General features: G+C 43.7%; 1 protein-coding gene across 3 annotated transcripts in view; it reads left to right on the top strand.

Annotated features, from left to right (window-relative positions):
• Positions 1–12,364, top strand: part of jazf1b (JAZF zinc finger 1b) — a 447,675-nt gene that overhangs the window by 65,700 nt on the left and 369,611 nt on the right. Inside the window, exon 2 of one of the 3 annotated variants that reach the window (XM_070880823.1) lies at positions 3,382–3,435. The exons of the other annotated variants lie outside the window; for them this stretch is intronic. Coding sequence (XP_070736924.1) covers positions 3,382–3,435 — 54 coding nt within the window. The remainder of the gene's footprint in view (positions 1–3,381; positions 3,436–12,364) is intronic. 3 annotated transcript variants of the gene reach the window in all.

The following is a 12,364-nucleotide window of genomic DNA, read 5'->3' as shown; positions in this document are numbered from 1 at the left end:
CGGCAGGTTTGCGACCGGGTTTTTGCCGTGATTTGACCCTCTGCAGGATCCTCGGGTACCTGTTTGCGGCGGCACTTTCAACCGCCGGGGAGAGGTGTGCCAACGTGCAACGATTCGGATTGCGTTTGCATCCGAGTTTCGGCACTCTCCTGAGCTGTATGTTGCATCCAGAATAGCGACAGGTCAAACCTCTCAGTGCAGTCCTGCCAGCAGTGGTAAGTATGAAAACCTGCAAAAAAGGTAAGTTAAAGTTTTTATTTTTAATTTTTTTTTGCGGCAATTAGATAATTAAGGGTCTTGTAAATGATTTTTGAAATATTTTCTTTTCTTATTTACCCCCTCGCAAGGCCTGTCTCGCAGCGTCCCAGCCCCGGACTAAAGTTGCCGAAACTTGTGTTTTGCGCTGCAAATGTTTGTGCAACGCCTCCCTTACCGATGCACAGTAAATTCCGAAAGTACAGCCTAAAAACGGTAGCGCAGCAAAAACAGTAAGTTTCATATATCGCTACCGTTTTCAACGAAAAACCCCGAAAGCCGAAAATCCGACCCTAAGTTGCTGGGTAGCCACCTCTAGAAACGTGCTATCCACAAAGTTCTCAGCCTCGCGGATGCACCGCAGTGACTCCAACTGCCGTTCAAGCTCCGAAACCCAGTTGCTGTAGCTGGTGACACTTCCTGCATATATGATCGTCCAGGCTACGTAAATGACCAGCACTTCCCACAAGGCACAAGATGTGCACTCCATAGAACTGAGCCGCTCTGCCAGCCTCTAGTTAGTTGACTATGAACTAAACTATGAACTTTTTGTCTATGGAATAAACTTAAAACTAGATGACAAAAAACACTCACCAGCTACTCACTAATCAGCTGTTTCCCTTGAGCTGACATAATTCTGACGTCAAATTTTTGATTTTTGCCTCTATTGTAACACAAAGCACTAAAAATAGTGTGGGCAAAAAGCTGCAACTCCTTTCCCCCTCTGCTCTGAATTCCCACTCTTTCCAAATTCCCAAATAAACTTAGTTGGAGGCTGCTCAAGGAATGGCCACAAAACGTTTTAAAAGTTACATCTCTGCGGAGCTGAGCAAGAGTGCTCCTACCGGCTTTGCAAAATTACTGTGGCTTGCTGCTGGCTTGGGCTCACCCCCTTCCGCCTTGTCTCCCTGAGGACCTCCCTATAGCTGGTGCAATATTAGAGCCAGCTGGAATTCATCAGGAAACAACCAGCAAGTTTCACTGCGACGTCCGATTGGTATCCACAGCTCGTCTGTTTTATTCAAATCAGGCCGGTGACAAATTTTGCTCAGAACTCTCATGGTCATTATGATGCATCTGTTTGGTTCGTCCTGGCCATTTTGTGGCAGTAACTGACGGGTTTGAATTTCTCCACCTATGACTTTAAAGGAATACAGCATCACCTTACCATCAAAATAATACAATGTGCGTTACATGGTACAATGCTCCTTCCTCATAAAACAGTGTATCACACTTACCATGAGCAACACGCAGAAAAACTGAGTATATTTATAAAAAATTGTGCATAGTTTGTATTTTATCCATTACACTTTGGCATCACAAATGTACTCATGCAAATTTATTCCACTTGATTGGCCGAACTTTCCTATTCTTAAAGCAGCAGCAAATTAGCACTGAACTGATACAGAAGGAATGAATCAAACACAAGGAAATTGGGTATATAAACTACCAGTGAGGAACTGCAAAGGACATTATGAAAACAACATATCAAGTAGGTGTAGTCTGCAAAATAAAACTAAAAATCCTTTCTTGCTTTCTGCTGTAAGCTGAGCACTTACTAGTAGAAACTTGGTATTTGACATTATAAAAATATTAATCATTGGAAAACTATCAACACAATGGCATTTGAAATGTCTATAACATCAGAGGCTTGTGCCTATATAAGAATCCTGAGGCATGAGTTCACACAGGTTCCCAGACCTGAAAAATCTCCAGTTTGCACTTGTATATACAACTTCTAGAAAATGTTATTATTGCTCATAAAACTAACCATTCACAGAGACTGCTTGGATTTGACTTGTTCCCTCCAGTACTAAACTATTGAGAACGAAAACCTTCAGGGAAACAATCTTAGGACATTAAAAGTAGCTGAAATCTGTTTTTTTTTACAAAACATTAAATGTAACGTAACACATGAACTCCACATTTTCCTGAAAAAATGCCATAGTGTAATTCATTTCACATTTCAAAGTGCTGCACAGCCAATTAATTATTCCTGATATTGCTGTTTGAAATACTTTGAATTGCAATCGCAGTTATGTAGGGGAAATGGCAACCAATGTATGCACAGTAAGATCCCACAGTCAGCAGATAAGATAAACGACTAGATAAACTTATTTTGTTTGTCTTGATTTAGGGAGGAATGTTGCCCAGGACACTCGGACACCTCTTTGCTGTTGTTTGAATAGTTGCATGGGCTTTTTAAAGTCCTCTTGAACAGATAGATGGCTCCATCTGAACAATGGTACCTCCAATAATGCCACACCCACTCATTGCACAAAAGCTATAACAGTCTATTCTAAATTGTTATAGTAACTGCTGTTTGGTTATTTGTATATTCTGAGATCTCAAAATAATCATTGTTCCTATGAGCTAATAGCGACTTGTGTAAGGACTGTATAATTATTCAGATTTGGCTGAAATTATGAATAAAAGCCCTGAGTTTCAAATATTTTATTAAATGGTTCTGCTTAAAAACACTAAGCACTGTTAAAAGAGGAAAGATACATATTAAAAAAAGATTAAAGTTTTATATCTTTCTTGGCTTTTCCTATAAAAAGCTACACTCTTGGAAGGATAGTAAAGAGCTACTCTCTCCATATTACAGACATGGATTAATTTATACAACTTGATATTTAATTATTTTCCTGCAATGGGTACAGAAAACACTATTTTCCTGCAGCCAATTGAAAAACATTTGCTTCACTAACTCTGGAAAGATTGCTTACAAATGTTTCACCACATTATTTCACTGAAGATGTGTGCACTTTCCCACTTCCATACTCCAGCAAACCTCACCCCCATTCCCCACCCAACAATAGCATAACCTCTTATTTACTGTGAGCTACACATCTGTTGATTTTATAAGAATACTTTGGATGTGGATTAATAGTCTGTTTTCCTTGGTGGGTGCAGGGGAACTAAGCATGCCAAATTCTAATGAAGTTATAGATGTTGCCCAACATGTATTGTATAAAAATGAAGAAATGTTTTTCCTTATGATATTTGTGAGCAACACTGAAACCATTGTCTCACATGTAACCGCTTTTTAAAAATGTATCAGTATAGTCCAAGAGTGTAATGAATGAAATTATTCAGTCAACATTTCTGATCTTGCTGTTTCAGATAATATCAAATTGGTTACTTGGACAATGGTGACACCTGCTGGTAAAATAGCAAGTATGATGTGCCTTGTGTAATAATCAAGTTGGTATTAATACGACCTGGAGGAAAAATTGGCTTTTCTGACTAACATTGTGGTTAATGAATGATCCTTCTTATTTTTTCAAAATACTTACTAGGATTTCTCATTAAATATCTGCAAAGTGAGTGGGTGGCACAGTAGAAACATAGGGCTCAAAATTGGCCAGGAGTTGCTCTGTTTTTTTTGGAGCAACTTGATCTTTCTGGAGTATCTTAAAAATTCCCATTTTGCACATTCAATTTGCTCCAGTGTAAGTGAGTTAGTTAGGATTTTTTTAATTTAGTTTTTTTTTTCAAAAGGGGGTGTTACCTGCCACCTACACCCGTTTTGGCCATTTAGGCCACTTTGGCCAGCTAATAGTTAATCCAAACTAACTTAGGCCAGCATATGTGGCACTTGTGAAAACCCTTGCGGAGAGTTACGAAATCAGCGCAGGTAGGTACATCGGAGGCCAGCAAACCTTAATGACTTGACTAAAGAGTGTGAATATGATCAAACAGCTATACAGGGCATCATATGACAAACTTCGCAAAGTTAATTTACTGTACAACAGAAGCATTCATGGAGGCTTAAACTACAAAAATCAAAGAAGTAAAAGTAAAAGATAGTTGAGTTAAATTGCCCTAATCTCACAACTAATTTAAACAACTATTTGTTTGCAATGATTATACTGGGCCAAAATTGAGCCCATATTATCTAAATAAAGTCTACTTCAATAAATAAGCTATTCTCTGTGTTCCTCCGTCACTTATGTTCTTCTTTCACAATAGCACCAGGTGAATAGGCTTGACAAATGGTCGTCACTATTCACGAGACAAAACATCTTTACATAATTTTTTCAAAATATCCAAATAAAAATAGAAGTAAGTAAGACCTACCCTACCTTCATCTTCAGCCCGGGAAGGCAGCAGGCCGGCCTGTGCAGTAGGCTACTCGGCCTGGGATAGGGGCAGGACGCACCAGCAGCCAGTATGATGATGATGATGATGATGAGGTCCCATGCTGCAGCACGCACACTTAGAGGCTGGGGGCGAGGAGCTACTGCACATGCGCGCACACTTCAGAGCGCGTGTGCAAACGTCCCGGCACTGCTTTCAGCGCGGGAAGCTGGCTCCGCCCCTGACCTGACTGGCCACGCTGCACAAAGACCCAGGAGAGACCGGACAATGGCCAAAGTGGGGACCGATTTTTTTTCGGAGCACTTTTCAACGCAGCAAAGCGGCACATCTCCGGTGAGTGCGCCGATAATAGGGGTGGGCCAATTTTGAGCTCATAGAATTTTATAATATAGAAGGAAACCTTTGGCCCCTTGTGACTGTGCTGGCTTTTTGAGAGTCCTTTTTCCCATACACTTTTGAATTTTGCTTTTTCAAGTATTTATCCACTTCCCTTTTAAAAGCTGTTGTGGATTCTGCTTCCACCACTGCCTCTGCTAGGATATTCTGTGTTGTGTTTAAAAAAAATATTCTAACAACTTCTCCCTTTTATTCTTTTGGTGATCTTAAATTTATCCAGTTGCCAAATTTATCCAGTGGAAAGTTTAAAAAAAAATTACTTCATCAAAATCTGTAATAATTTTGAACCTTCTAATGAAAAGAACCCCAGTGTCTCTAGTCTATCATAACAAAGCCCCTCACTCCTGGTATCCTCTCCGTGACTCTCTTCTGTACCCCCTCTATAGCCTTGACATGCTTTCTAAAGCAGGGTGCCCAAAACTAGGCAGTTTTCTAACTGCAACCTAAACAATGATTTGATTTATAAAGGTTACAAGTATTAGCTCTTTTTGTTCTTTGTGTTCCTATTTATAAAACCTAGGATCCATCTACCATGTGTTTTTCTTTAGACGTTTAAAAAAAAATCTGTTGCTTTTTGAATCCAACTAATTATCTTACCTGTGTTTTGTTGACAGTAGAAAAAGTCAATGCCAATGCCTTAGACCTGTGAGCCAGAAATTCTAATTTCTAACACCTTTGAGACAGTAGGGAGAGAGAAAGACACAAACAGGGATAAAGGTAGACAGGGAGTTTCTTTTTCTTTATCATTTATAATTGTAGGCTCTGGGCCTAGGTGATATTGTATTATATTTTTCTCACAAATCACTCAATGCTTTCTGGGGAAAAATCTTCATCATTTTTTCGTAGTCACTGAAATTTCCATAACGTTTTAAACAAAATTTATATATTTTAAATACATATTTCACAATAACTCATTCAACATCAAAAATAATTTACATTCATATAGCATCTTTAACATAGAAAAAACATCCCAAAGCACTTCAGACGCATAATCAGACACAACTGGAAGCTGAGCCAAAGCTCAAAGAGGTGGGTTTAAGTAGTATCTTAAAGGAGAGGGAAATGAAGAGATAGAGGTTTCGGAAGAAATTTCAGAGTCTAGGGTCTTGACAGTTGAAGGCATGGCCACCAATGGTAGGATGAGGGAAGTGGGGTTTCACATGAGGCCAGAGCCAGAGGAACATAGGATTCTCAGAGGAGTGTAGGGATGGAGGAATTAGCAATAGAGAGGAATGAGGCCATGAAGAGATTTCAACACGAGAATTGAGAATTTTAAATTGGAGGTGTTGGGGGTCAAGGAGTCAATGTAGGTCAGCAAGCACAGTGGTGATGAGTGAGTGGGACATAGTGTGGGACAGTGTAATGGCAGCAGAGTTTTGGATGGGTTGAAGTTTATAGAAGGTGGAGGATGGGAGAATCCCTAGCAAAGCATTGGAATAGCCGAGTCTGGCAGTGACAAAGGCATGAATGAGAGTTTCAACAGCAGATGGGCTGAGGTGTTGTTCTGTGGTCGAGGTAGGTGGTCTTCGTGATGGAGAGGATATGGTGTCAGAAGCTCAGCTCGGTGTCAAATAGTATGCCGAGGTAGCGAACAATCTGGTTGAACCTGAGTCAGTGGCTGGGGAGGGGCATGGATTCGGTAGTGAAGAAACGGAGTTTGTGGCGGTGGCCAAAGAAGGTGGCTTTGGTCTTCCCAAGATTCAGCTGGAAGAAGCTGCGGTTCATCCAGGACTGGATGTGAGACAACACAAACACAGAGGAGAACAAAGCCCATTAGTGCTTGATGTGGTCCACCCCTATCTGGTAATGGATGGTTATACCAGATGTGCTCCAGATATGTTGAAGTTTACACCCCTTAGATTTGAGGGAGCAAAGATGGGAGTCCATGCCAGGGGAGAGACAACTGGGATTGGAGAGAGATAAAAGGTTTCCCTGGCGATGAGGACATCAAACATGAATGTGAGGAAGTGATTGAGCAGATCAACAGGTGCAGAAGTATTGTGGTGAATGCCGGGCTAAATGCTAAGTGGTTGGGTGTTTAAAATTAAAGTTGTAAGTGATTTTGGGGAGAATTTGTTTCAGGGGCAGATGCAGAAGGAGGTGGGAGAATTTGGATGATGAGGGAAATGAGGTGGTCGGAGATGGCTTTGTCTGTGATCAAGACCATGGTACTAGAGATGCCATGGTAGAAGGTAAGGTTGGGGGAGTGGCCATGAATATGGGTAAGTGAGTTTATATAGAGGGAGAGGTTTAGGGAGCACAGAGGAGAGAGCGCAATGGGAGTTGTGCTGATTAAATTACAGAGGATGAGAAGTCGATGAATACAGAGGCTGAGAGAAGATGTCGTGGTCAGAAACTGGGGATGGAGGTGGCGGCAGTATACAATGTGGATTTTAAAGGAGAGATGAGGGAGGAGAACAAGATGAGGTGCTCGAAGGAGGAGAAGATACCATGATAATAACTGGAGCAGCACTGTTCGAAGTGTTATGTCTCAGTTACTTTAGATTGGTTGGAGAGCTGGGGCTAGATTTTTGTTATGTTGCTCTTTACAATATACATTAACAATTTGGATGAAGGAATTGAGTGTAATATCTCCAAGTTTGCAGATGACACTAAGCTGGGTGGCGGTGTGAGCTGTGAGGGGGACGCTAAGAGGCTGCAGGGTGACTTGGACAGGATAGATGAGTGGGCAAATGCATGGCAGATGCAGTATAATGTGGATAAATGTGAGGTTATCCATTTTGGAGGCAAAAACACGAAGGCAGAATATTATCGGAATGGCGGCAGATTAGGAAAAGGGGAGGTGCAACGAGACCTGGGTGTCATGGTTCATCAGTCATTGAAAGTTGGCATGCAGGTACAGCAGGCGGTGAAGAAGGCAAATGGCATGTTGGCCTTCATAGCTAGGGGATTTTGAATATAGGAGCAGGGAGGTCTTACTGCAGTTGTACAGGGCCATAGTGAGGCCTCACCTGAAATATTGTGTTCAGTTTTGGTCTCCTAATCTGAGGAAGGACATTCTTGCTATTGAGGGAGTGCAGTGAAGGTTCACCAGACTAATTCCAGGGATGGCTGGACTGTCATATGAGGAGAGACTGGTTCAACTGGGCTTTTATCCAATGGAGTTTCGAAGGATGAGAGGGGATCTCATAGAAACTTATAAGAATCCGATGGGACTGGACAGGTTAGATGCGGAAAGAATGTTCTCGATGTTGGGGAAGTCCAGAACCAGGGGACATTGTCTTAGGATAAGGGGTAGGCCATTTAGGACTGAGATGAGGAGAAACTTCTTCACTCAGAGTTGTTAACCTGTGGAATTCCCTGCCGCTGAGAGTTGTTGATGCCAGTTCATTGGATATATTCAAGAGGGAGTTAGATATGGACCTTACGGCTAAGGGGATCAAAGTGTATGGAGAGAAAGCAGGAAAGGGGTACTGAGGTGAATGATCAGCCATGATCTTAATGAATGGTGATGCAGGCTCGAAGGTCCGAATGGCCTACTCCTGCACCTATTTTCTATGTTTCTATGTTACCCTGCAATTTTTCCTTTTCAAGTAGATATCCAATTCCCTTATGAAAGTTACTATTGTCCTACTCCTGCACCTTGTTTCTATGTTTTGCCACCTTTGTTTGCGCCCCGGAGGCGCGGTAATGGTGGAGGAAAAGCTTTCCGGGCGGGTGGCCAGCTTCCAACACCCCGCCAGAAAATTTGTTGCCGGTTTTGCGGGGGCGCAGAGCAGCACCGCCTGGGAATGTCGGGCTGGCGTGCAATGCCGCTGGTTTCTACTGCACCTTGAAATTTGTTGTGCGCTGACCCTATAGCGCGCTGTGGTGGGACCGCCTGAAATTGGTGAATGCGGTAAGTTTGATTGTTTCGTTTAGTTTTATTTTTGCAATGTAGCTTATTGTGGGGTGTTGAAGGTATTGGGAATGTTTGTTGTGTTTTTAGTTGTGATTTCTTTTGCCACAGAAGCCTCTCTGAGGGCACTCCGAGGCCAGTTCTTTAGCAACGGATTTTCAGTTGCTCAACCGGCCTTGTGTCCTAAAAGGGGGCCCAGCTGATGAATTTTGCTGACTGAGGCGCAAACTTTTCTCGGGTGCAATAATTACTGCTTCACCATGAATAACACTGCAAAATGGATGGTAACGAAAATCCAGCCTCTGATCTCTGTATACTGGATAGATACTCTGCATATCAAATTCAGAGTTCACAATCAAATATCAAATTTCTAAATTACAGGGTGTGTCTTCCTACAAGCTAATAAATATTTTAAATACCCTTGATGTTTACAATTTAAAACTTGCATACACTTGCAACACACCAAGTGCATTACATTATATGATACAGTACACAAAAAGCTGCAGACTTCCTGTTAAAATGTAAATAAAATGCACTGATCTCAATCTTTGGAGGCTAAAATCAATGCTCAGATTTCCTGTTTCCTCTCGAGCTCCCAGAGTAGCCTGCCAGCACCTTGGTTTAATCTCCTGCTTTTTCCTCTTCACTACTGGGATTTCATGTTTGGAAATTGATTGAACTGGAGCTGTAACAAGCAGATAAAGCCTCACTTTGCTTGTCCACTCGATGTACTGCACAGTCACATCAATCTTTCAAATGGGTTTGTTGAGTAAATAATAGCAAAGATCACCCATGTCACCGGATAGTTATTTTGAAGAAGATAATTCAGAGTAAAGGAACAGCACTGTCTACTATTGCAATAGAGTTGTTAAGTGCTTATGTGGTGACTTTTCTGTTCTATGACAAACAAATATTTTGTAGGAGACACCATGTGCCAATGATGTCTATAATCACTAGGCCCCATTTATTTATGTTTGAAAATGCATGAAAACTACAAGTGTTAATTCAGCCTGTCAAAGCTTTTCTTCTGAAAGACTGCTTAATTTAGACTCTCAAATTTGTTCAACCTTATGAAAGAGGCGAATACCACAGGTGAAACTCTCAGAAGTGACATTAAACTTGATGGTACACAATATCATATTGCTATTAATAACTATTTTCTGTGTAGCAGAGTGCAGGGAAATAGATAGTATAATATAGGGTCAATATTTAAAACAAACTTCTGTGGAAATGACAGGATACTAAAAAATACCAGGTGTTTGCCCATGTCTAAAATCACAGTAACAAATGAAACGATACATATTTTATCATGTTGCATGAATAAAAGTGAAAAAAACGATTTGAATATGATTATTGATCATTCATTGAAAATTAGTCAGTGTGAAGCTGCTGTGGACAAAAACAATCAAGTAGTATGTATATCTCAAGGGGATTTACAAGTTATCGTAATCTTGTATAGATGGCTGGTGCGGCCATATTTTGTCATTTTGGGTGCAGTTTTAGGCATTCTACCTTCAAAAAGGTATTGATGTGTTGTAGATTATTGAGAGAAGAGTAACTAGAAATATTCTGAGACTTGGAGCTCGAATTTATGAGAAAGAGACTCACTATGCTGAATTTATTTTCATTGGCGAAGAGTAGATAAAGGTGGAATTGTTTCAGATGTCTAAAATGCTGAAGAGGCATAAGTGATGAGACTTTAGGACTTGGATGGAGAGAGTAGAAATAAATGGCACAATTTAGGATTAATTTGCCTTGAGCAAGACCAAAGATTAGAAAAATTTGCTCCCGCAGAATTGTGGATTTATGAAATAAGTTACCAGTAAAGGGAGGTAATATGGTATTTATGAATTCCTTCAAAAGTGAGCTACTTTCAACTGCTGTAATTGTCTTTTCTCAATATTGCTAATCCTTTTTTTTTTGCCCCAGTTTCCCTGTCCTTTCTAAAGATCCTACAGCATAGAATATTTAGCTCTGAGTCATGATGAGCTTGTAGCCAGGTTTCTGTAATGGCTACTACATCATACCCTTTAAGCATACAGAGCGATTATTTGCAAGTTTTTTGTGTATCTTTCTGTGAACGACCGCCCTGGATTCTGTCCCTCTCTGTCCCGCGCACGCGTAGACTCCTCGAAATCGGAAGTGGGGTCTGTATCATGTAGGGCCCGGAACTCCTCTGCTGCTGCCGACCACGTTGCTTTGCTGATTTAGACTTTTTCCTAAAATATCGCTTTGATAATCTACACGAACAATTTTGAGGCATTCTGTGGGAAAGAAAAAATCAGAGGTGGGGAGAGATAGATAGAGAGAGAGAGAGACTGGGGGGTGGAAAGAGACTGGGGGTGGGGGGGGGAGGGGAAGAGTGAGTGAGAGAGGCGGGGGGGTGTTGGGGGATGGGGGGGAAGAGTGAGAGGTGGAAGGGGTGAGGGAGGTGAGAGGCGGGGGGTGAAGAGTGAGAGAGGCGGGGGGTGAAGAGTGAGAGAGGCGGGGGGGTGGAGAGAGGTGGGGGGGGTGGAGAGAGGTGGAGGGGGTGGAGAGAGGTGGGGGGGGGTGAAGAGTGAGAGAGGTGGGGGGGGTGAAGAGTGAGAGAGGTGGGGGGGGTGAAGAGTGAGAGAGGTGGGGGGGGGTGAAGAGTGAGAGAGGTGGGGGGGGTGAAGAGTGAGAGAGGTGGGGGGGGTGAAGAGTGAGAGAGGTGGGGGGGGTGAAGAGTGAAAGGTGGGGGGGTGAATAGTGAGAAAGACGGTGGGGTGAGAGACTGGGGGGGGGAAGAGAGGAGAAAAGAGTGAGAGACAGGGGGGGCAGAGTGAGAGAGGTGGGGGGGCAGAGTGAGAGGGGGGGCAGAGTGAGAGACTGGGGGGGTGGGGGCAGAGTGAGAGAGACTGGGGGGGGGAGAGAGTGAGAGAGACTGGGGGAGGGTGAGAGAGACTGGGGGAGGGGGAGAGAGTGAGAGAGACTTGGGGGTGGGGGGGGAGAGAGTGAGAGAGACTTGGGGGTGGGGGGGGAGAGAGTGAGAGAGACTTGGGGGTGGGGGGGGAAGAGAGTGAGAGAGACTGGGGAGGGGAGAGAGTGAGAGAGACTGGGGAGGGGAGAGAGTGAGAGAGACTGGGGAGGGGGAGAGAGAGTGAGAGAGACTGGGGAGGGGGAGAGAGAGTGAGAGAGACTGGGGAGGGGGAGAGAGAGTGAGAGAGACTGGGGAGGGGGAGAGAGAGTGAGAGAGACTGGGGAGGGGGGGAGAGAGTGAGAGACTGGGGAGGGGGGGAGAGAGTGAGAGACTGGGGAGGGGGGGAGAGAGTGAGAGACTGGGGAGGGGGAGAGAGTGAGAGAGACTGGGGAGGGGGAGAGAGTGAGTGAGAGAGACTGGGGAGGGGGAGAGAGTGAGAGAGAGTGAGAGAGACTGGGGAGGGGGAGAGAGTGAGAGAGACTTGGGGGTGGGAAGAGTGAGAGAGACTTGGGGGTGGGGGGGGAAGAGAGTGAGAGAGACTTGGGGATGGGGGGGAAGAGAGTGAGAGAGACTTGGGGGTGGGGGGGGAAGAGAGTGAGAGAGACTTGGGGGTGGGGGGGGAGAGAGTGAGAGAGACTGGGGGGGGGAGAGAGTGAGAGAGACTGGGGGGGTGGGAGAGAGTGAGAGAGACTGGGGGGGGTGGGTGGGAGAGAGTGAGAGAGACTGGGGGGGGTGGGTTGGAGAGAGTGAGAGAGACTGGGGGGGGGGTGGGATAGAGTGAGAGAGACTGGGGGAGGGGGAAGAGAGTG

Source organism: Pristiophorus japonicus, chromosome 5 (genome assembly GCF_044704955.1).
Source record: "Pristiophorus japonicus isolate sPriJap1 chromosome 5, sPriJap1.hap1, whole genome shotgun sequence".
Classification (NCBI taxonomy): domain Eukaryota; kingdom Metazoa; phylum Chordata; class Chondrichthyes; family Pristiophoridae; genus Pristiophorus; species Pristiophorus japonicus.
This window is presented reverse-complemented; position numbering and strand designations above follow the sequence as displayed.